This window comes from Copadichromis virginalis, linkage group LG23 (genome assembly GCF_057382275.1).
Source record: "Copadichromis virginalis isolate Kocher_CV1m ecotype Utaka linkage group LG23, C_Virginalis_male_GT1.1, whole genome shotgun sequence".
Lineage (NCBI taxonomy): Eukaryota > Metazoa > Chordata > Actinopteri > Cichliformes > Cichlidae > Copadichromis > Copadichromis virginalis.
In genome coordinates, this window is record NC_140639.1 from 23,948,956 (window position 1) to 23,973,881 (window position 24,926).

Here is a 24,926-nt window from a genome sequence, read left to right on the forward strand (position 1 = left end):
AGATTATCTCACACATCCATTTTTCCCCATACCAGGTTTCCTTCAGTGCATTTCAGAGACCTGCAAGACAACCAGCAGAATCCAAAAACTAGGAGGATGTCAAAACCGTTAGTAAAAGTGCTCAGTCGAAGTCTCGACGTCAAGCATTGATTTAAAAAAAAAAAGAAAAAAGAAAAAGAAATCAAACACACGTTAACAATACATACATCATTGCATTGGTCAGATAAGTAGGTGATGAGTGCCGTGCTCCTTGCTGGATGGCACACGCACATGAAGAGTTTACATAAGGCACCGAGATTTGAAGGGGGTAGCTTATCAATGGCAGGGTGGCTTTCTGCTCTCAGAACGTGTTGCTTTAGCAGGGAGGCGATACATACAGGATATCATGTATACATCACAGCACGGTAGAGTGGAATCAAAGAGGAAAACAAACACTGATTGAACATGAAGTACTCAAAGTGACTCCAGAAATAAGAAGGGCAAGCTCGGGGATGGACACACATTTAAAGAAAATATTTATTTACATTACAAAAGGAAGCAAATTTGGTTAAAAGCTTTCACAACAGACATTAGGAAATTTAAGTGAGTTTGCAATCATGCTGCAGGACTTTTCCAAACACTGCAAAACCACAAAGAAAAAAGGCAAAAGACATGAAGAGTGGCATAGCATTTTTTTTGTCCTTTTAAGAAGCATTCACCTGCGACTGAATCATTTAATTATTTAATAAAATTTGCTAATTTTCAGTCTACAACATGCTGTTCCAGCAACGTGAACAAAACCCACATCAATATTAGCATTCAGCATTAAATTGAGAGCTGAAGCTTTGAAAGGAAACTTTTTGTGTTTCTAAAGGAATTTATAGTGATCATCAACAAGGGCGTACACTGACTAAACTTGGCGTTAAATTCAGTGTACATGTTGGCTGGTTACGTGCTCATTTAGCTCTTTTAAAACACCGTTTTTTGGTCTGACCTACTTACCTAAAACTCTGCATCATAGTTGCTCACGAATGCACTACTAAGCACTTACAATGGGGAGTGTCAATGTGCAAGTTTTGTTCTTTTAGTGGTCTGTCTTCTTGAGAATTATTTAGCTTGTAAAGTGCAATTGCTGAATAGTGCCACAAGGTGGTGCCTCCTTCTGCTGTACAGACCTGAGGGGTGTACTATGAAGCAAGATGAAAGGATAACAAGCTAAGTTTAGCCTAAAGTCAAAGTCTTCAGCATCACAAAGGTGTGTGCGGGGGGGGGGGGGGTTTCAAACTGGATAAATCACCATGGCAACTTATGCCAAACAACCTGGTGTGGAGCAGGTTATTTTCAGAGCAGCGCTAATCTTAGCTATTGGCTCATCTCAGCTATTAGCTAATGTCAGCGATGTGCTAATCTGTTGCCATTAATAACTGTTAAAATGAAAACGTGATAAAGTAGGGAAGAAAGAAATGAGAGAAACACCCTTCAGCCTTGCCAGGGGTTGATGTTGTGTGTCCACCAGAGGGCACTCTGCAACTTCCCGCTGGCAACGTATTGGAAGCCACAAACAATAACCAACTGATCCAAGCAGACTGTAACAGAGTAATCCATTACTTGTGACAATAAAACAAGATTATTTTTGAACTGCAATGCCCTTAGTAACGGCTAATAAACAATCATACATAAACATTAGGGAAATCTCAAGAAAAACGAACCAATATATCAGATTATTTAAGTCATGAAATCCAATAACGTTCGAAGGTTAACAAAGTTGATTAGTACAACAGATGATCTGTGAACGTGTTTTTAGGTTGTTGAACTTGCTTTGTTGTACACCCCTCTGGAAATGTACAGTTGATGTTAAGGAAACCTCGTGGCACAATGCATTACTGAGGAAATGTTGCACAAACACAGCACCCACTACTGGACACGGTAACTATTTGGAACTGTTGGAGAATTTTACCCATCACCAAACCCTAAGATAGATCTGCTTACAGCTTAAAGGGGAGCTTGAACTAAATTTTATGATTTAAACCCCCCCTCCAAAAAAAAAAAAACCCTAATAGAGTCATAGTGATGCCACCAAGGACATCTTAGGCTTCTTACGCACACCTGGAAACCCCAGGCAACCTCTCGTCACTGGGGGAGGGGGGCATATTTCCAAACTGCTTGGGGAGTGGTTCCCAGCAGTTGCAAGGTAAAACTGATCGCAAAGCGATATAGGGTGCTGCACCAATAACCTCTTTGTTATTGCTTCGGTGAAAGGTCGTGAGTAGTTGGTGCAAAGAAACGTTGGGTGTTATCCAAACAGTCTCCCAACTACTCTCTGAGCAGGAGTGAAACTACGAATTGAGAATGTGATGCAAACCGGAAATAGACACCGTTCAAATTCAAAGTAAAAGTACGCCTTATTACTGAAAACATGTTTTAAAGGACTCAACTTCCACCTTGAGGGTGAGCGGTCTCTATTACAGGCTTGTTTTGCACTCTTCATAGTTTCACTACTGCTCAGAGAGCCATTGCAAAGTCTTTGCAGACAAGTTGGTGTCTTCCAAGCAAACTATAAGCAACATGTTAGAAACTAAAGCAGTTCTAGTGCACCTTCTTTGCAACTGCCAGCACCACCTACCAACTGGTGGTTGCCATCAGGTTGCCAACCTGTCTCTAGGCCTATATGACTGGGGCCTTTCCTTCAGAGTGACAAGATAAATAAATGTATAAAATGAGAGTAAACACATTAAACGCAGTGCAGTCTACAGTAAACAGTGAGTGAATTCAGTGTTCAGTATTCAGATGCCGTTATTTTTTAATTTTTAGTACTTTTCTTTAAATCTGTCATTTTAAAGTACGTAAATTTCTGTAAGCACTGCTCAATGTGCTATTTTATGTATATACTCTGGGAAATTGCCCCGTTTAATAATTACTCTGGGAGGCATCCACTAAATGTTTCTGTACTGCTCAGATCAAAACACCACGAGTAAGTAAATACATCCAGTGACAGAGGGAATGACTTCTGTTTTATCAGCTCAAATACACAGATTCAGCTTTATGAGATGTATTCTCCAGTTACTTGGGGATTTTCTTTCCTATTTAAAGAAGATATTCACCAAAAGTCCCTTTATCCTCAGGTGAGACCACAGTTTAAAAAGAGGAGAAGAAGAAGAAACCATATCCAGGCGGATCATCCGAGTCCAAACAGAGTATCATTCATCAGATCATCTTAAGGCTGTGTAAATAGAGTACCATTACCTGTACAAGAATATGTTTTCATTGACATTAGATTATTTTAAAAAAAACAAAACCCTAATCTGCAGTACAAAAACTTGTACTCTTCCTGAACATCATGTGAGAGATTCGAGAACACCTTCGGTCATGCCGTCTCGGTCCTTCTCCCCCCTCAGCGTCGCATTCGTCTGTACGTCAGTGCAGGTCATGCTTGTCATTTCATAACCAACGGCCACATGCGTGTGTGCACGCAGACACACTCCGGCACACTCACAAACACACACACACACACACACACACTCCTGAATCTACAATATCAACATCCAAGATAGGAGAGGGCTGAAGAAACTAGGATTTGAATGTAGAGTTTTTCCAAAGTGGCTTGTGATAAACCCAACCTTCACCCTGCAGGAGGAGAGACGAGAGTCAGTGTGGCATCACGTATCAGTGATAATGAAGCGTCTGCAGTGAGATAGCATAATTGTTTACCCTGATAAAGTTAGACAAAACACCAGACTGTTAAGTTGAGGCTGCAAAGTATTTGATTTCAACATTTTTGCCAAACAATGGGCATCAAACTAATGTGTGGAAACTCCTCTGAGAAGTTTTTTTTTTTTTTTTTTTTAACTCATGCAATTCAAATATTTTGTGTATATAAGTTGTAAGATCTTCAATGTGGCAGTTATATGATTCAATATGACTTCCTATGCAGTAAATACCAGCTGCTGTATCAGCAGAAACCTAATAAATCACCACTGCTCACCTCTCTGTCAAAGTATCGGGTCCTCCAGGGGGTTTCTGTCTCGACACGGTGCCTCTCTTCTGTCCGCTGCCTCTCCTCGAGGACCGTCTTATGCTCAGTGGCTTTCTCGACGTCTTTCTGCCGTAAAGCCTCGGTCACGTGCTGCCACAGGCGCCTGCAAAGGATCGAAATGTTTCAGCAAACGCTATTAAATACACTGCAAGTTCGCTCCTTCAACTTCAATTTCATCTGACCTGGATTCAGTCGGTCCTTGCTTCTCTACTGGCCGCACGTGCTTCTTCGTCACAGGCAGCCTGGTGACGTCGACCACCCTCGTCTCTCCGTTAGTGAAGCTGAACTCCAAGACGCCGTTCCACTCGCCCTGTACGCGGCACACCACTGCATTGGTGGAGTTGTGCTTCACCTCTGCTGTTACCCTAAACGTGTGGTAGGAGGACCGAATTAATACAAACATGCAATTTTGAGGATTTGTTTAGATATAAACGCCCATCTTGGACACTTATTTTAAAGAGCTGCAGAACTGGCAATCAAAAACTCGTCTTACTGCCAACATCCCCAACTAGTCGCATCAGATGGCCGACCCTCCCAGAGTCTGGTTCTGCTGGAGGTTTCTGAATGTTAAAAGGGAGTTTTTCCTTCCCACTGTTGCCAAAACGCTTGGTCATGGGGTTATAGGATTATCTGTTTTCTTTGTATTACCGTAGGATCCTTACCTTACAACATAAAGCTCCTTGAGGGAACTGTTGTTGTGATTTGGTGCTATATAAATAAAACTGAATTAAATTGAATACTGTCATAGTATTGCTAGTAGTTCACCTGGTCACATAGTCAAGTTCGGTTCATTTAGAGAGCACATTTCATTGAATGAATGAAAGCATCGACCAAATAAGGTCACCTCTGGGGGTTTTTCTGCTTTTCAGTTTGAAGTTAAACTTTTTTGTTTTCCAAGAAACGAAGCAGTAACTGCTTGGAAGTTGTTGCACTTTGGTGGTAAATAAAATTGAGCATCATCAGCATAACAACATAACTTTCTGAAAATGGATCCCAATGGGCAAAAAGGAACACAAGCTCATAATCTGATACGATTCAAACCACATATATTGATATAATGACAATCATTGCAACCACATTAAATACATTTCTTTTACTTCTTGTTGTGGATATAAAAACTAAGACTTACTTGTGTAATTTGCCTCCATAAAAGGGTTTAGTCTGGAAAGTAATGACTGCCGAGTAACCCGACTTGGCGCAGTTGATGGTGACTTTGCCGCCAAGTTCCACCCAGGGAACGGTGAGGATGGAGCGAGCATAGGCGCAGGGCAGCGTGAAGGTGTACTCCTCATCGTGCTCCAGCAAATACAGACAACCTGGAAGAATAAATACAGAAACAAGAGTTACAAGGTTTCTGCCAGTTGTAACAAAGAGATATGAGGGGTGTACTATGTAATGTATTACCCAGCAACAATAAATAAGAATACAGTCGAATCTTTCTTTTGTCTTTTTCCACCCTGTGGTATTAATAATGATAGAAATATCCAGGAAAATACTCAACCAAGTCTGAAATGTTAGTATTGCAACAGCCCTACCGCAGAAATGGTCAAAAGGAGCCTGCAGCCCAACAAGGATGACGGCAGGTTTAGGTCAAATGGTGATGGTTGACTGATAAACAACATCAAGAGCAGCTGGATCTCACAGGTCGGCTGTACCACCTAATTTTGATGCTGCCACCTGGTGACGGTAAACAGCAATGGCATGTAGACGACAGTCTGCAAAGCTGTGCACAGCCTCTGCACAATACCGACGCACAACCACGACACTTCCCTTATTTGTCTGTACTGGGTGACAGAGGAAATGACAGAGATGCTTCTGTGGTTGAGGCCCTACACAGTAAAGTACAAACATGTCCTGTCCTACATTTTTATTAACAAGGACAAGAGAGAAATACTTTTATTAAGAAATGCATTAATAGTCAAATGAGAATGTACACCAACTATGACACCTGATACACCAGAATTTAGTCCTAAATTAATTACACTGCTGCTTTTGGTAATAAGAGGGCTTTAAGATAAAACTAAAACCAAACTAAGGAGTAAGGGAGTTGGGGGCACCTCACTTCTATTGTCAGTTACAGCTGTGTATGGAAAGGCTTTTTTGGCACTGCGGCCTCGAGGTCTGAGGAGGAGGTGAGATAGCGACTTGCCAGCTCCACAGCACACATCATGATATTGTGCACGTGAGAAGAGAGCAGGTAACTTTCCAGAACTCAGCATGCTCCACCTGAGCCAAACAGATTACTTCCAGCAGTGAAAACACATCTGAGGCGGGCCATCTCTTGCTTTCTGCTACACGTGAGAAGTGATAACTTTAGATAAGAAGCCAACCTGATTCTGCTGACGCCATCTCGAGTTCATGTGTGAAAACATCTAATGTTTCCAATGCAGCGCGCCCCTGAACTTTTTTAGACATCCAATCGAGGTGCAGGTGAGAATTAAAATGGGGAGAAGTCAGATCAGACAATAAATGCTCTACACTCTCTCTTTATTCAGCAAAGCCTGTGTGAATGAGAGTGTAGAGGAGCTAACCCCCCGCTGCACTCGCTGCTGGTGAGCGGGCCTCCTACATGTGCTCCATGTGTAAAAACAGCTCGTGTTTCCACTCCTGCTGCCAACCTCGCAGAACACAGTTTTTTTAAAAATTGTGCTGCCTTACCTTCCCCCACCATCGATACCCCAATGGACATGCCCATGAACTTGCTCTTGGTCCACACATGTGTGTTCACACACATCCGCCTCTCCTGGCATTCGGCGTAGAAACCAGACACAGGGGGATGATGGGAAACCTGCTCCGCCACAAAGCGCACTTGGTAGGAGTCCTGGCTGGAAGCAGTGGGGTCGGGGCTTCCCTGTGAAGGCTCCTTGGAGGCGTCTGGTCTCTTGGGCACCTTCCAGGAGCAGTGGAAGGTCTCGCCAATGATGGGGTTGTAGGGTTTTTTGGCAATGGCGCCTTTGCGGCCCTCGTGGAAGGAGGTGAGGTAGTACTCCACAAACCGGACCATGCGGTCCTCCGGACTGCTGCCGTCTGTGATGGTCACAAAGAGATCCGGATGGGACATGAAGTCTGCGTACATCTCCAGCAGAGAGCGCTTCTCGAGAATGAAGGTGGGGAGGACCACCTACAAGTAAAATGGACAAGAGAAGAGATTTTAAATCACATCTTCTGGAACATACTGCATTAACAAACTGAGTCTGAGGATGCTTCTAAATTAGCTCAGGTTAGGCAGAAAAATATAGTGCAATGAGGAAGTGAAAAGACGTAGACAGGACGTGACCCTGCGGATCATGGGGTGTTTACTAGAGTTCCAGCTGAGGTAAGCCAGCGGACCCATGAGATAAATCAGAAACTCAAGAGCAGGATATCGAACTACGGGAACAAACTGACACTGAAAGATAAGAGTGTCAGCGTAAGCCTCAGGTCAGGGTGTTTAAGCACGTGTCCTTGACAACTAATTACCAAGAATGAGGAGCTTACTTCAACCATGACTCCTTATCCTGCCTCAAAATGTGGTTTTTAAACAGCTTCAATTACTTTCATGGGCGGCTTTAATTCGAATACAGCACTGTGCTACTAGATATCAGCCTCATCACAGGCTGATATTTAATAAGCATTTAACTGTGACAAATATCTGTTGCTGTCTGCATAGACAGAAATTCACATTTAACAATTACATTTTCATTGATCAGCCTTCCTGTTCTACAGGCCAGCTGAGTCGAGTCCCTTCGAGTTGTGCTCAATGACAGAGACTCATTCAGACTGATGGCGAAATGTTGGCAATCTGTCTGCATTTATAAATCAGACAGCAGTTATTTAAAGACCTTTGAAATCTCTCAGAGGGATTGCAGTCGGTCCAAGTCACACTGCAAAGGTGCAGGCGACCTGCGCAATCACTTTGTGATCAAACGTGGTCATGACTGTGCAACACCCTCAAGCTCTGGGCAACTGATTATCACCACAAGCTACAGTCAATTGCACAATGTGAAAAATTCAACTTAATCACCAGGCAGCCGCTGATTATTATTTTCTCTCTTTGGTGGATGTAAGGAGTTTGTCCTTTTCAGCCATTAGCTTGATCTGAATTGTCAAGCTAAGTGCGCCCAATGTTGGATAATGTGTTAGTTTGCTTAGCTAACATTATGTCTGGATGATGGTGCATGAGATGATCCCTTTTGTTCCTAGTATTCCAAGAGTATTTTAATTTATTTAACAAGATAAATATTTGTTGTCCCTGTATCGATACAATATCACAAAAATCACAAAAATATTGCGAAAAGATCTCAAAAAGCAACACATCAGGCCACGATCTAAAGAAACAGCTGAGAAACAAAGTCAGTCAAAGTCAGTTCTCATCCCAGGAAGGAATATTGTTCATCTGGATGTTGCTTTTTCACTGGGACAAATGTTTTGTCACTAGATCTGCAAAATGACCAAACTATAGGGATATAACTTTTTCCACATAGGACCAGGTAGGTCTGTGTTACTTTTTTGTTCCTTAATAAATGATTTAAAGAATTTAAAAGCTACATTTTGTATTTACTCAGATTATCTTTGTCTAATATTAAAATTTGTCTGATTTAAAACATGCAAGTCTGTCAAATATGCAAAAAAAGAAAAATCAGGAAGGTGGCAGATACTTTTTCACAACAGATGCAGGCAATAACCAACATGTCAGTGTTAAGCCATAGTTCTTTCTATTTTCTGTTAAACAGCTAAGTTACAAAGCACCAGTACACCAGTATCAGCGTCTTTGACCGTTACTGGACCATAAGGACTGATCAGGACACAATGACTGCAGTAAATGATGTTGATCTTTTTGTGTTACATTAGAAAAGTTTGCAGGGTTTGTTTTTTTTATAATGATGCATGAAAAGCACAGGAGGATTTATTTGAAAAAAGAAAAAAAAAAAAAAAACAACCTAAGAAGTGAAAGGCAGTGTTTCTGTGTAACAGTTGCTGAGTCAAGGCTGAAATACGTGTGGAACAATCTTACCACATACTTTTAACTGTGTATCAGTACACTGTTAAAAAATGGCTTATTTAGCTGCAGATGAACATGGTGTGAACTCCTCATTTTGGTTTATTCTTTACCAGAATTCTGTGAAATTGCATTCAAAACCAATCAGAAGGGAATCTTGGCAGCATTTCACGCCTCACTGTGACGCAATGTGCTTTGAACTCTGTGTTTATTGATACAAGAAACTCCTCTCGCTCCGGGAAAATCCTCCTCTGTTACAGCCAAGCGAGCCTTATCAAAGACCCGTTCGTGCTGGCGTCTCAGAGGGATTGTTTTTGCTGATATGGGAACTTGACCTACCCGCGTGAGGTCCATCCCCAGCTTCAGCTGCGACAGCAGGTGTAGGATGACGCTCCGTTCCTCCTCCACGGCACCCAGGTCCTCCTCCTTGTCCGTAAAGGAGTCCTCCAATTCATCCTCTGCATCTATGTCTTCCTGTTCCTGTGAGGAGAGAGGAGGGAAGAAATTAAAGTTTTTTTGTATGACTGATTTTAAAACGAGGCAGTCTCACAGAGCATTAACAGAAAACTGCAACAAGCATGACACAGATAACCTCTCCCCTCTCCTAGTCTTACCCCGGAGAAGTTGCAGGACTCGGGGCTGCTGAGCTCCAAGCGGTTCCCCTCCAGCGGGCCCTCACCTGTCGTGAAGCTGCCCAGAGAGCTGCTGCCATTCTTCAGGATGTCGGGCAGTTTGGGCTCCAGCCACTCAATGGTGGGTCCTGCAGTGGACGGGGAGTGCACAGGTGCAGGTTCAGAGGTACTCATGGTCCTACCCCTCCCTCCCACCCGACCGAGGCCCCCCTACATGCACAGGTAGCGCTAAGCTCGGCCCACCATTTACCGCACGGCGCCCCGCAATCGCCTTGCAGCTGACCGGGCAGAGCTTCTGCTCCTCAGAGAGCTGCCGTCGACCAAAAGAGTGTAACCCAACTCCTCCGTGAAGACAGGTATCAGGATACTCTGGAAGCATCCCCCACCCCGATTGGCTAAACCCTCTCACTATGGCATCCCCCCCCCTCCGCCCCCTTTAAAAGTACGTATAGCAGAGGACAGATCTAATTCAAATTCACCTTGTGCGTCAGAAGACTTAATCTGATTGGCTGCTGTGGCGAGTCCGGCCTGATGAAATATACATTGAGTAACGAGATCCGCTGTGGAAAAAGTGGGACGAGTTTTCCGGCATTTTAACAAAAGATCAGCGAGTCTCCTCTCCTTCACCTTACTGTATGATTTTTAATGTGAAGCTTAAAAACAGAGCTGTCCTCGAGGTGCTGCGGATGGATATTTAACCATCTGAGATCCAATTACCAGCGAGACAGGTGGTACAAACGGGGACAGGTGACCCCATCAATAATGCAGAATAATTCCAGTGTCCGGCCAAACTAACCGCCTAGATTGGGTGCAGACACTGCATGAGCAAGACTATGATTTGTTCTTAGGATTGCGTGCCCAGTAGAGACATAAATATTTAACACCCACTTCCCAAACATCATGTATTTACTGAACTTAAAATTTAACTTGAGTTTATATAGAATTTATTTAACCCTTTATTGAGCCCATGGTCAATTTTACTGGTAAATATAAAGGGTTGGTCAATAAAGGGATAAGATGGAGGTGGTGCAGAGGGACAGTGTTTGGGACGACTCAGTACCACAGTAGCAGGTGATTTTGACCATAAAGCACCACGAGGGACTCAAAATTACGTCAAAACTACAATTGACAGGTGGCCAGAGGTTCCTTCAAGTTGAACAGGTGTGTTTCCTTCCCATTGTCACCAAGGGCTTGCTTATAGGGGGTCATATGATTGTTGGGGGTTTGTGTACTATTGTAGAGTCTTTACACTACAAAATAAAGCCCCTTGAGACAAAGTTGGAATTTAGTGCTATATGAGTTCAACTAAATAAAGTTGCGTGTCCATGCTGCCTGAACACAATACAGCAATAGAAACCATGTCAAATGTGCAAACTGAGAAAGAAAATGTTTCTATGTTCTATGAATAAAATGCAGGTTTATGAGGTTTGCAGATCATTTTACAAGCCGTCCCACCTTTGTAAGTATTCTGTTTGTAGAAACTCATGCTGGCCAAAAGCTCTCTGACTGCCAGCCTGGGTCCAGATGAACTAAACTGAGTTTGAGCTTTTAGTGTACCATCATTAATTAGCACACCCTTAACGTAATCCAGGTACTTTAACATATACAGTTCAACTTACGTGTTGTTACCTTTTGTGACAAACACAAAAGGTAACAACAACAACCCACCACATCCCTCCACGTACCTCCTAGGGAGCTTCTCTGTCGGGCCACCTGCTGCAGGTGGAGGATGTGCAGGCACTCATTGAGGCAGTTCATGGTGGCCATGGAAGTGGCCTTGAGCATCAGCAGGTCCTGGTCCAGGGGGGAAAGGCCAGGAGTCGCAGGCAGGCCCTCAATGCCCTGCATCAGGTCTTTGTGCTGACCCTGGGCTTGGCTCATCATCTGGAAATACAAGGATGTCGTGGTTATTTTTAATAAGGGCAAAGCCTCACAGGACCGTGATTAACTACCTGTGCAGGCAGCTCTGCTGATTTTGACTCAGTGCCTTTGTTTAACTATCACGTTCTGATTAATTCAAGGGAAAAACATATTTACACCTTGCTGATTAGAACAAAAACCTGCTGTATCCCACTCAAGTTAAATAAACATGAGAGTGCCCCCTTGTGGACAATCTGCAGCATTAAACTGGCTCAGAGAGAGACTACTAAAGCTCATGACTAAACAAATCTCAGTGAGCTAAAGTCCTGCTCTAAAGCGCCTCTTAAATATTTCACATTCACCGCTGCGTGCCTTGTAGGAACTAAATGTTTCTTGTACTTTTTGCTTGTACTTGGCCTCGAGTTTAAACTTTAATGAAACATTGTAGTGAGTGCCAGCACTGCTTTCTGTCTGCTCATCTTGTCCAAACACGGCGCCTTCATCCAGTCTTTTTAATCATCATAAAATGTAGCACGCAACTAGCGTCCCTTGGGATTTAGCCCCCACTGTTTGTGTCTTGGCTAAAAGTTCCCCCCAATCGGTGAGTTATGACTTCTTCAGATCAAAGTGTACCTCTCTTGCGTCCATCAGGTGGTCGGGCAGCAGGGACCTCTTACTGGAGTAGGCCGACGAGCCTCTGACCTGCGACCAGCCAAACAAAGAGGCGGGGTTTTGGCTGTGCCGGCGCATGGACATCGGGGAGCTGCCGCTGCCCTGAGACGCCGTGGAGTAACTCCGGGACTTTGACGGAGGCTGACTCTGAGGAACGGAGACCAGCACAGTCATTACATTTATGGGTCAGCGCAGTGTTTCTAGCTATAAATGAGACGGGGTGTATTGCACTACCATATTGTTTTTTCAAAATAAAAGCTTTCAAAAACATTTTATAAGCAGTGTAAACTACTGATATTTATCAGGCTTTTTCATGGCCCCTGAACTCCATACTGTTTCCTCAATTTGTAAGCGTACGTAAACAAACAAAAAGTTGTTTTTTTTAAATGCCGGACTAACAGCACAAAACATGCTGAAAGTATATTATTTTATAAAACACTTTTTATTTTATTTTGGTAAAAGGGAAAAAATCCTGTTATGTTTTTGGGTTTGTTTTTTTTTTCATTTTTTTTTTTGAATCTCCAAAACTGGCCCGAACCTTTGGTTCAGTTTTATTTATATAGTCAAATCAACAATTGCCTAAAGGTGCGTCATACTGTAAGGTAAAGACACAAAGAAATAATACAAAGAAAACAGACAATCATATGACCCCTATGACCAACTTAAAAACTTAAAAGTCCAAACTTCTAATTTTTCAAAGCTGTCATTGGGCCTGGATCACCGTCTTTACCAGGCCAGCTCCGGCTCCCAGGCTCTGTGGTTTATAGCACTTAAAAACATTTTTCTTATATTTTTGCACATCTTTGCTCATTTTTCCTAAACTTGGCCACCTCCAGACCATTAAAATGGGCCACGGGCTGCACAGCAATCTGGAGATCAATATCCAGATCAATACTGCTGCTTGCTGCACTTACAAACAGGCTGGAAGCTGATATTTCTTTACATAAACACCGATACTGTTCTAACTCTGTTGGATTGCCTCCTTTGGCACATGTGAAAGGAAAACAGGAAACTGTCACATCCGCTCATGAGTCATAGATTTTGCTGAGGAAGTTTTTACAACACCCTAACAGTTTTAATACCAAAGTACTGTCCGGCTGTTTCACTGCTGCACATTTATTGACAGATCAGCAGCCATTTAAGGGCCTTTAGAGCCTAAAGGTGTGCAGCAGCATGGGTTTTCTGCTCCAAAAACCAAAAAAGACTAATGAAAGAGCATTGTGTCACTGCTCATCAGCGCAGAAAAAAAATGATGATTTTGACTTTGACAATGATGTCAAAGATGGACTTTGAAGTAAAACATAGCTGTTCATGGTTTACAAGCCTTTAAAGACAGACAGGACTGACTGAGCTGCTGTCTCTGGAGTGCACATTTCACATCGGATGAGTTTTCCAGGTTTTTACTATAAACTTCTTTTTTTTTTAAAAATCTGCAAATATGCTAATATGCAAATCTAGATAAAGATCCTGGACATGAAGGTAAAGTACAAAGCTTCATGCATCAAGGCAGCCATACGCCTTTAGCTTTTATTTTGTAAGCACACCGAGTTTTGAGCTTATGAAAATGTGTTTTCTGCACAGTCATCACTGCTCGCAGACACAAATATCTGCACAAACTGCTCACACAGCTGCAGACGCATTATCTGATAAGAGCTTACAAAGCAAACTTTAGCACGATTTCATGCCAGTCAGACTTCCTTCTCTTTCCTTGTTGCTTTAGTGGTGCTTCTGTGGGCTTACAACATTGTCACTTCTCTCTCTGCTTTCACGTGTTTCCTTACAGAAAAATGGTGGTGTGCCCGTCTACAAACTGCATGCAGCGATCACGACCCTTCTAATTTAGAATCGGTTAGATTTAGTAAGAAACACACAGATCGGCCATTACCTGAGCCATAAATCTGATGGCGATTTTGACTCATCCTTTCAAGGATAAGAATATTTCCACAGACATAATGAGTGCAATGAACTCATTGTTATGTTCAAGAAATCAGTTTGTGACATCGTGTGTTAATCTTCTCAAAGCAGCCATGAGTTGATGAGTACACTGTGGTTATAATTTTTGCTGCAACCAAATGTTGCAGCAAAAATTGAGACTCATCAGATCAGGCAATGTTTTTCCAGTCTTCTATTGTTCAATTTTGGCAAACATGCGTGAACCGCAACCTCAGTTGCCAACAGGACAAGAACCAGATGTGGTCTTCTGCTGCTGGTGAGATGCTCTTCTGCATACCTTGCTTGTAACAAGTGATTGTTTTGAGTTACTATTGTATTCCTATGAGCCTGAAGCAGTCGGGATATTTTCCCTCTCTGATCATTCTCTGTAAACCCAGGAATTGGCTGTATGGGAAAATCCCAGCAGATCAGTAGACCAACAAACCAAGCAACATTCAAAATCACTTAAATCACCTTCTTGCTGATGCTCAGTTTGAACCTCAGCAGGCCATCCTGACCATACTCTATGTGTCTAAATGCATTGAGCAGCTGTCATGTGATTGGCTAATAGGATACCTCTATTAACAAGCAGTCATCTGATATATGGGGTTTTCTCTGTATTATTGTGGAGTATTTACATCTGTGAAGGTTCTCAGTCTTCCAGGTCATCGTAGTCCAAGGAGCTTGGAAAGAAAAGCGTGGAGTCTTCACCTTACAATATAAAGTGCCTTGAGGTGACTGTTGTGGTTATTTGGTGCTACACAAACAAAATTGAATTGAACTGAACTACTGTGTCATTATATCCAACAAAAGTGTAACAGGCAGCCTGCCTCAACTGATTTTTATTTTTGACTTTTTTGTTTTTATCTTAATTATGCTTCTTCTTTTAAAGATAAATTTTTAAAACTATATATTCTTGACAGAAGAATGATCCAGTGTAAACCAACCATGGTACAAATTATGGTCATGTGCCTCTTTTCAGGTATAAACACACTCGGCACTGTCAGTCTTACCTTCCCCATGGCCTCTGTGTGGTGCTGCGTGCAGATCTGTAGCCTGCTGACCCAGTGCTGCCTCTCTTTGGCATCAGAGGCTGACACACACACACACACACACACACACACACACACACACACACACACACACAGGAGAAGAAGAACACAACCTTGTTACAGTAACTCTACAGTAATCATACTCAGCATTGATTCCTGTGTGCTTCTGCATCACCGGCAGCAGATAATGGAAAAACATCCAGATCAATACAGCAGGAACAAGATGGAAGTTAATGAGAGCAAGGCTGAGCTTTAAAACAAAGAAAAGAAAAAGTAGAATGGAGGCATCAATAAAAGGTGGAGAGCTCAGGAAGGAGCACAGAAGCACCAGCTAAAGCCAAATTAACTTAGAGCACTCATGGCTGCCAGATCCTCACCCCTGAGCTTGTACTGCTCCCCACTGATGGCATTGACAGTGAAGGTATGCGAGTCCTCATCACTCGGGGAAATGACGGCCCCCGCCAAAGGGAGCATGCCACGGGGCTTCTGTGGCCGTGACTGCTCATTGACAAAATACTCAAGCAGGCCCGCCTCGTTGTTCAAGACAAAGAACCTGAAATCAAACAACACTGGCTTAGTCTGCTGTCCATGATATGACTTTTTATCACAGTCACACCTTACATTTTTGTTTGGTAAGTTAGAAACACATAAACACACACACAAAGGTACTTTGTCCCTATAAAACTGTAAGGTCTTTAATGCTCATTGAGATGACTTATGTCACATGAAGTTGGGTCAGAACTCACCTGTACTGCCAGCCTGTCACCAGGTTGGTATATTTCATCAGGTAGCCATCAATATTCTCCATGTGATCGCTGGTATTATGGGGCAAAAGGAGACACTCATAAAATGATACAGGCAGTGAGCACACGCCCATAAACACAGCAAGGTAAATACACAATTCAATCACAGAGCATTCCTCTGACTCAGCTTGTATACCTGAGAACCAAATACACACTTAAACACTACTGAAAAAGAGTAGGTTGTTGTGCTGTCCGGGTCAACGAAGTGCTCCTGACAACACTAAATTAGCTGCTAGCGGAACAAACTAACCTGTACTGCCAGCTTTTGGCACTCGCTCTCCCCGAGCTCGGGGTCCTGTTCTGGGGATATACATCCAGCTTGCCTTCGTTTTCCGTGATTCGGATCGTCGTGGTTTCCCCTTGCATAGTCACTAGCAACGACACCTCCTCTGGACGCAGCTTGCTAGCGCTAAGCTAACCTGTAAAGCCAGCCAAGTCTACAGAGCTGAATTTTTTTAAAGGACGGAGTCTCTCTTACTGGGAGGTCATCGCTTAACGAAAAGCACCACCGAACAGGCTACACACGCTGGACTGACAACTGGCCGATGACAGCTGAAAAAACATGGTCTGATCTACTGGAACTGGGAGTAGCTAACAGACTGCTAGCTAGCCTGATATTTACTGGCTTCGGTTGGGGACACGGTCATGTGACTCACCTTACAGGAGCGTTTCCGCATTGAGATATATAAGATATATAAAAATATAATCATTTATGATAAACAAAAAATCCATCCAACCAAAAAAGAAAACAAACAATAACAACAAAAAAACGTAAAAGAGGCGTAAATGGTTAAAAAAAAATTGAGGGGATTAAAAAGCCGCAATCTAAAACGGAAATAAATGTTTTACATAATAATTTTATAAAATATTATCAGATTTTGTGTATTAAGTAACAAGAAAGAACAACAAATAAATTAGTTTTTTGTTATTTTTATACTGACTGGTAAGTATTATCTGAAAGAAGGAATTATAACCTTAAAAACATTTATAATATATTTTTGCATTGTTGTAGGTGAAAAATAAAGTGAATAAATAATTACACAAATAGGCCACATATTATCCATATTTGTTCCCACTAATTTATTATTTGATATTTTTTGTATACGCTGAACATGTGCAGACAAGTACAACTTTAAAGATATTAAACAGATGCGTTTTGTGTGTATAAATATTTTGACAAATATGTAAAAATGTTTGATAGCCAGGAGTGTTCAATGATGGGCTGAATCATATTTATTTAAAAAGAAACGCGTTATTAATCTGCTTTGTTTTTAATGTTTTTCATACCTCGTTTTTAAATATAATGTATAAGCTAATTTACGTGTTAAATTAATTAGGGGTGTAGTGGTTTTGTTTTTTAAGCGGCATCCTTTGTTAGCAAGAGCTTTATTTTGAAAAGCCCAATGACCGGAAGCGCCTTTAAAATACGCTTTTGTTATCATGAGGTAGTAATGTGACTGGCGGTATCCCATATTTCCCGATAATATTAAATAATAACTGGCCTTTAAAACGTTCGCTTTAATATAGCGGACTTGTTGCTGTTGCATGCAGTCACCTTTAAACTCGAACCTGAATATGGGCTATGAAGCTTTCAAAAACAGTGGAGATGTCTAAACGGTGGAGATGCGTGGAGAAGGCTTTGCTGCTTATGAACTGCACATAATAAGAGGTGTAGCCGTGACAATAAGGGCGTGGTAAGAGAGTAGCAGCGTTTTCAGGGCGTATAAGGAAGTTAAAGACTGGGGAGTAAAGGACAACAGGCTGTATTTGCAAAGCGCTCACTGTCGGAGTTTCTACTTTTAAAAATGCCCGGAAAGAAAGTTTGCATCGTTGGATCTGGAAACTGGTAACGTTTTTCTGTATCTTTTTGCCTCTTTTAGAAGTAGGAGTTCCCTTTTTTCAGCCAACTGAAAACTGATCGCTGATTTGGTCGTTTACTGGTTGCAAACCCGCTGTATTCATAATCTAATAGGCTTATCTTTACCTCTGTCCTGCACATCAGAAAGGAAGATCTGGAGCTGTTATTTACAGCCTTCCTCGATTGCTTCTAAAGAGCTGTTCGTGTAGTAGCATCCTGCTTTCTAAAATAAGGGTCTTGCAAAATAAAATCCATACACTCCTGTAGAGTACCTGTACGGAGTACCTGTGAGTACCTTTTGTGGTTCTAACTCTTGGGACTACAAAGAGTTCTCCCTTAAGGGCATGTTCCTGGAAGAAGTCCAATTCCAAGCCTAAGCATGCTTTTTTAGCCTTTTCAGGAACATGCCGTACTTTGTGTACTCACTTAATTCCCAGAGCTTCAACCTGTGGTTTTGGGTTAGGCTCAGTCCTGGCTCTCTAACCTGATCTTTGTCCCTCCCTCAGGGGTTCTGCCATTGCCAAAATTATCGGGCACAATGTCAAAGCTTCCAACCGCTTTGACCCAATGGTGAACATGTGGGTCTATGAAGAAATGGTTGACGGGAAGAAATTGACAGAGATCATCAACACCGAGCATGAAAATGTCAAGTATCTACCAGGCCACAAGCTGCCCAAGAATGTGGTAAGTGCAACAGTTACAGAAGCATCATCTGTAGATTATGCAGTCCGGTTTGCTAATTACCGCAATCTTGAAGCACACGACATTGCACCGATAAGATTATTTAACTTTTTTAAAAGGAACAATGCAGTTTGACATGGTTCCAATACCATTGCTAATTTCCTGCCCTTGTCCCTTGTTGGTCTTTTACATTCACAATGCTCAAACAGCATAAAACTGCAATGCACTGTAATACACAGAGATACAATACATACACATACTGAAAAAATATAGCGTAAGAAAGATACATTAATAAATTAATACAATTAACCAACCTTTGACCTTTACTCTAAAAGATTTGATATCTGTAATCAAATTGATTTCAATTAGGAGTGTGTTTCATAGCTGCTGACCGTCCATATTTAGATCTGTGGTGTGGTATTTTACAGTTATGATTCACAATCCTCCTCTTACTGTTTTGTTATTGAATGCAACTAGAAAGACATCCTGGGGCCAGACTATTTATACACTCGAAAACTAATTTAAGAAAATACAAATGAGTGCATTATATTTCATTAAAATGTGAGAATAATGCCACCAAACTGGCTTTTGAGACATTATTTGCAGTCTTTGGTTGTATAAAGTTACCACATGCTTAATTATAGATCATTAAACTTGAGTTCAAACTGTCATAGAATATGAAAAATTAGAAAATATCATGGAATCTATAAATAACTAAGCTGCTGCAGTGGGTATGCAGTGTCATCTTTAAATAGTTCAGATTACGGTGCGCTCCTTAATAAGTTGGAGGTCAGAAATGTATTCTATGGAACACCCACCTTACTCGAACTTCCCACTCGGGAAGTCAGCGCAGACCAACATACCCAAAGTTACTAATCCAAGATGTTGGCACTGAACCTAAACTGTAGTAAAACTGTAAACTTTTAATCTGTGCTGTCACTGTTGTGTGTTTTTTGACTCACTCAGAGCACTTCTCAGGCTCTGTTTATGGCTGTGTGTTTTAAGTGCAAAAACATAAGAATTATGCTGAATTGCTAGTGATGTCTGAATAGCTCCACCTTGATAAGAATTTTTTTCAAACCTGTTCTTCCTGTTTTTTTGGTTTTTCTGGAACGTGCTAACTCAGGAGAGACATAATTCCCAAGTTCCAACATCAAGTTCCAAGTGGAACGCTGCATTAGTCATAATTATCTTTGCATTATTCCTTACATGCTTATTAAATATTTACCAACGTTAATGAAAAACGATATACCGCAGATACATACTGCCGTAAATTAGCATTAAACTAGTATATATATCAGTGTACAGTGATATATACGGTTGTGGTCAGAAGTTTACATCCACTCGTCATGGGCATGAATATCATGGTCATTTGGGGCTTTTAATGATTTCTCTGACCTGCCGTTTTTCCAGAGTGGATTGAGTGTACAGCATACATCTTTAATCACTTAAAAAAAAAGAATTGGGTGAAAAGTTTGAATTTATTTGGATTTTATACAGGGTCTGTTAGTCATGATTGATCATTGGTGATCATGACTGGGCCTTGGCTTTGTTAAGAATTTGTACAGCCCTCAGCAACACATATTAAAAGATTTAAGTGAATACATGTATATATTTAAGTCTGTATGTATACTTTTGATCCTGTGTGGGTTAGAGGAAATCCAAAATGAAGTGTCTTGCATACTGGCACTGTATGATTTGGTTCTGTATGAGGACTAACATGCTGTTGTCGGCTCACTAGGTGGCTGTTCCAGACATCACAGAAGCTGTTAAAGGAGCAAAGATCCTCGTCTTTGTAATCCCGCACCAATTCATTGGGAAACTCTGTGATCAGATGAAACCTCACATCGCAGAGGGAGCTATCGGGATATCACTCATCAAAGTAAGACCCTGTGACTGTTCATGTCACATTTTCTGCCAGCATAAAAGGGGAAACAGTATCCTAACCACAGCTTCTTATTTTTCTGCGGTCATGGCATCATGAGTTTTTTGTATATAATACAATATAATACAGAGACAATCACATCCTGTATGTGTCACCATCATCTCAAGGCCAAAAGCCCATTCAGGGTAGAGGTTATGTTTTAAATTGTTGATTATTGTCATCCAGGGCATTGATGAGGGACCGGAAGGACTGACGCTAATCTCAGACATCATCCGAGAGAAACTACAGATTGACGTCAGCGTCCTGATGGGAGCCAACATCGCCAGCGAGGTGGCGGATGAGAAGTTCTGTGAAACCACCATCGGTTAGATACTTTGTACAGCACATGTGTAGATAAGTTGCAGAGGAGGTTTTGTGGTGGTCAGACAAGCTAGTGCACAGTTACTTCCTGTTTTAAGTGTTGCTGGAGCAATTTAGCACTCTATGTTTAATAAACTTCATTCACTACAGGAGCAAGAAATGAGGCAAACGGCCACATCTTCAAAGAACTGATGCAGACTCCCAACTTTCGCATCGCTGTCGTGCGGGAGAGTGACACAGTGGAGCTCTGTGGAGCCTTAAAGGTAAACGGATGTTTCCATAGTCAAATTCTCCTTGTATAATGGAAAACCTTAAAATGTTTGCACCCTTCCCCTCATGCATTACTAGAATATTGTGGCGGTCGGCGCTGGATTCTGTGATGGCCTCGACTGTGGCGACAACACCAAAGCGGCGGTAATCAGGCTTGGCCTGATGGAAATGGTTGCCTTTGCCAAAATTTTCTGCAAAGGCTCAGTGAGCTCTACAACCTTCCTGGAAAGCTGCGGCGTGGCCGACCTTATCACCACTTGCTACGGAGGACGAAACCGGAAGGTCGCAGAGGCCTTCGTCAGAACGTCCAAGGTGAGTCAGAGAGGACAGTCCATCGCAATTATTGTTTTTCAAATAAGAGGAATATAAGTTACAAAAATCCAAATCCAAAGGGTAACTAAATGTTAATTATTACAATGTAAATCAAATATCTACTATTAGTATTAAGAGGAAAAAATCAAAGTTATTGAAGTGCACTACTGTGCAGTTTCAAAGGTCTTTTTTTATATAAACATTTAGCTTTAACTGTTCAGGAATTACGGCTTTTTTCTTTTTACACATAGTGCCGCATTTTCTGAGACTCAAAAGTAATTAAACAGTTGACTGTTGAGCAGTTTCAGAGACATGTGAGTGTTGTTCACATTTGCATTTCACTCAAACTCTCGATATAATGTTAAAACAGATACTAATGTAAATGAGGGAGGTCATCACTAACCTGGGAAAAAAAAATCAGAGAGACAGCAAAAACTGTCGTAGTGTCCAAATCAACAATCTGGTTCAGCAACACCAAAAACCCTCAAAGCTCACAGAAGATAACTGAAGTGGATGATGACAGAATTATTTCCATCGTTGAGAAAAACATCTTAATGGCATCTAACTAAGTCAAGAACACTATAGAGGAGGTACTTATGTCATTGTCAAAGTTTACAAGCAAAACGTGCCTTTATGAATCGAGATACAGAGAATTTACAGGTGGTTTGCACAAAGAACAATAAACCCAGATTAGACTTTGCCAGAAAACATCTTGAATAGCCCGCGCAGTTCTGGAAACTATGATGAACTTGTAGTAGAACAATAAAAAGAGAAAGGTGTGTATGATTAGAGAAGCAGCTCATGATCTGAAGAATACTACATCATCTATCAAACATTGTGGTGCTCATGGTGTGGTAAGGGCATGAACTGGTTCACTGGTGTTTATTGATGATGTGCCTACTGATAGAAGCGGCAGGATTAATTGTGAAGTGTACGAGGCTCTACTCCCTGCGAGGATACAACCAAATGCTGCAAAACTGTTCAACCCCAAGTTAAAACCCAAGAGTCTCACAGGCAAATAAATAGATCTTCAATAACCAAGTCAGTCACCTAATCTCAACTGAACCAAGCAGCCTTTCAGTTATTAAATACAAAACTGAGGGCAGAGAGACCCACAAACAACAGCAGCTGAAGGTGGGTGAAGTAAAGTTCTGGCAGAGCGTCTCGAGAGGAATTTCCAAGTATTAAAAACAATCCTTGTTGGTCCATGTTGGTTTCTACAATTGAGACTGAGCCTGTGAAAATCGGGGACTGTATTAAAAAGGAAAACAAAGTTTTGTTTTCTTTTAATGGCTGTTTTTTCTGAACATTTAATGCAAAAAAAACTTAAACCTCTTGAATTAAAGCTGGAAGTCTGGACTGATTCATTCAAAATCCACTGTTGAGGTGCACAGAGGCAAGACTACAAAAATTGCATCATTGTCCAAAAGGTCTATGGACCCAGCTGCACTTCATTTAACTCTTTCAGTCAGTCATGTTTTCCTTCAGACTTTAAATGGGGCTGCAGCATTTTTATCTTGAGGAAAAGTGGCCCCCGTTGGGTTTACTCTATGAATAATTGAAGTGTACACAGAGGTAGCGTGCACACGCTATCTTTGATTTGGGTCATGGACGCAGTGAAGGAAGAAGTTTAAGGGCTCTAACCAAATATTTGCTGGGCAGTCTTTATATCCCCCTCGCTCACAGCAGTGATCATCGCGGCTCAGTTCATCTCACTGTCGCCTTCTTAGTGACTTTTCTGCTAGATTTAGCTCCCTTTCAAAGCCCCTTAGAAGCAGTTTTGCTTGTCTGCTGCTTGCAGTGCTCACTCTCTGGAGACCAAAGAATGGTATCCGGGACAGCCCTGAAAAGCTTACTGCCATCAACACAATAGATCTCTATCTGTGTGTCCTTTTTGTCAACATACTTGGTTGCTCAGCCTACGCTTTTATGTTTGCTCATGCAGTCTATCGCTGAGCTGGAGGCAGAAATGCTCAATGGCCAGAAGCTCCAGGGTCCGCAGACCTCCGCGGAGGTCTACAAGATCTTAAAAAAGAGGGACATGGTCAACAAGTAAGTCCACTAATCCTTTTACGTACAGTTACGTCTTTGTTTTATTGTTTTATATTAGCAGAACCAGTTTCCAGTCTGCTGGGTACGCCTTCATTACATTAATGGTTCAAGTCGGGCTGAATATTTACTCTGGCTGTGCTCTTCGAAGATTGGGATCGAAGTTATAAATCACAATTATGTTCTTGAAGTTTTGGTATTACCGGCAGCATGAAATCTAAATGAAACTAATAAGAATTATCAGCATTCCTGCTATCTGTAATTACCTGCAAACTGCAGTATAAACAGCCATAGTCCACACAAGCGCGCGCGCGCGCGCGCACACACACACACACACACACACACACACACACACACACACACACACACACACACACACACACACACACACACACACACACACACAAGTGTTTTCACTTATATCGCCTGATTACACCTCTGATTAGACCAGCAGCTGTGGGCTCATTTTTATCTTGAACCTGTCTCGGACAATAAAGGATATTAAAATCATTTATTTTTTTATAGCCAGCAGCTTGTTTTGTTCCTGTTCCTTGACCTACAAACAGTTCATTTGCAGTGTCCTCACATCAACATGCAATAAACTTTGAGTCTCCTTCCTTCTGCAGGTTTCCTTTGTTCGCAGCCGTCTACCAGATCTGCTTTGAGGGCAGACAGGTGAAAGAGTTCATCACCTGTCTGCAGAACCACCCCGAGCACTTGTAAAGTAAACGGGGTCTGCAGACATGCTCACTGCTGCTCCTTCAGTAGAGATTTACTACCACTAGAGGGCGGAAGAGAATCATCAGAGAAACGCACAATTTAACAAAACGATGACAACCCAGGGCACTTCATATTATCTCCGTCAGTGTCATTTAATCATGGCTCATGCACAATATTTTCGCAGCATTTTATTATAAGTTTTGGGTTTTGCTTTTTTGCTTTTTACCAATTTTGCTTTTTTTTTAAACGTTGTGTGGCGTTAATTTCATTTGAAACTGTGGCAGGGATAAACTACCATCAAAGGCAGACCACTCCATTTGTACTACTGCCAGAATCTGTCAGTAACTATTGTCGTATGTCACTACAGGATGTCTGTTTGTAACCTGAAAATCCAGCATATTCTTTTTTAACTCTGTATGTGGAGGTGGGTTGTTTTTTTTTTTTTTTTTTCAATAAAACCATTCATAACAAAACAGTCTTGTCATTTCTTGTTGAAATGGGAAGCTGGTATCCTGTCCTGTGTCTGCAGCTTTGTGACTGAGTGGTGTTTTAGATCCCACCGTCAGTCTGTGTTGGGCTGAAAGTGATTCCCAGGAGAGCTGCAGTAACCCAGTGTGAGAGAGCAGATTAAAGAACAAACGCCGTCCTTGTCCCTACATTTCAACCCTGTTATAGGGCAGACCAGTGAAACCTTTGATATTCTTTCAACTGTCTATCTCCATCTGCTTCCCATCCCTGTTTATCTCTGTAACATGTCCATATAAGTCACATATTATGTCTCTAGTCTCTGTTTATGTATTTATTACCTTAAAGATACAATCTGTATTTTTTAAAGGATACTGAACTTGTA

General features: G+C 41.7%; 2 protein-coding genes across 2 annotated transcripts; one reads left to right on the plus strand and one right to left on the minus strand.

Annotated features, from left to right (window-relative positions):
• Positions 1-1,563: 1,563 nt before the first annotated feature.
• Positions 1,564-16,603, minus strand: LOC146680932 (oxysterol-binding protein-related protein 11-like). The gene is made up of 13 exons (XM_085448021.1): positions 16,192-16,603; positions 15,885-15,953; positions 15,516-15,691; positions 15,100-15,179; positions 12,116-12,301; positions 11,308-11,506; positions 9,605-9,750; positions 9,330-9,470; positions 6,671-7,133; positions 5,142-5,328; positions 4,195-4,377; positions 3,962-4,115; positions 1,564-3,603 (listed from the first exon to the last, which is right to left on the minus strand). Exons 1-13 carry the CDS (start codon positions 16,305-16,307, stop codon positions 3,547-3,549), a joined length of 2,157 nt encoding a protein of 718 aa, XP_085304147.1. The 5' UTR covers positions 16,308-16,603; the 3' UTR covers positions 1,564-3,546.
• Positions 16,604-17,365: 762 nt separating this feature from the next.
• LOC146680933 (glycerol-3-phosphate dehydrogenase 1-like protein) lies at positions 17,366-24,534 on the plus strand. The gene is made up of 8 exons (XM_085448844.1): positions 17,366-17,787; positions 18,306-18,483; positions 20,222-20,362; positions 20,591-20,729; positions 20,876-20,988; positions 21,074-21,307; positions 23,253-23,359; positions 23,983-24,534. Exons 1-8 carry the CDS (start codon positions 17,747-17,749, stop codon positions 24,077-24,079), a joined length of 1,050 nt encoding a protein of 349 aa, XP_085304970.1. The 5' UTR covers positions 17,366-17,746; the 3' UTR covers positions 24,080-24,534.
• Positions 24,535-24,926: the final 392 nt, after the last annotated feature.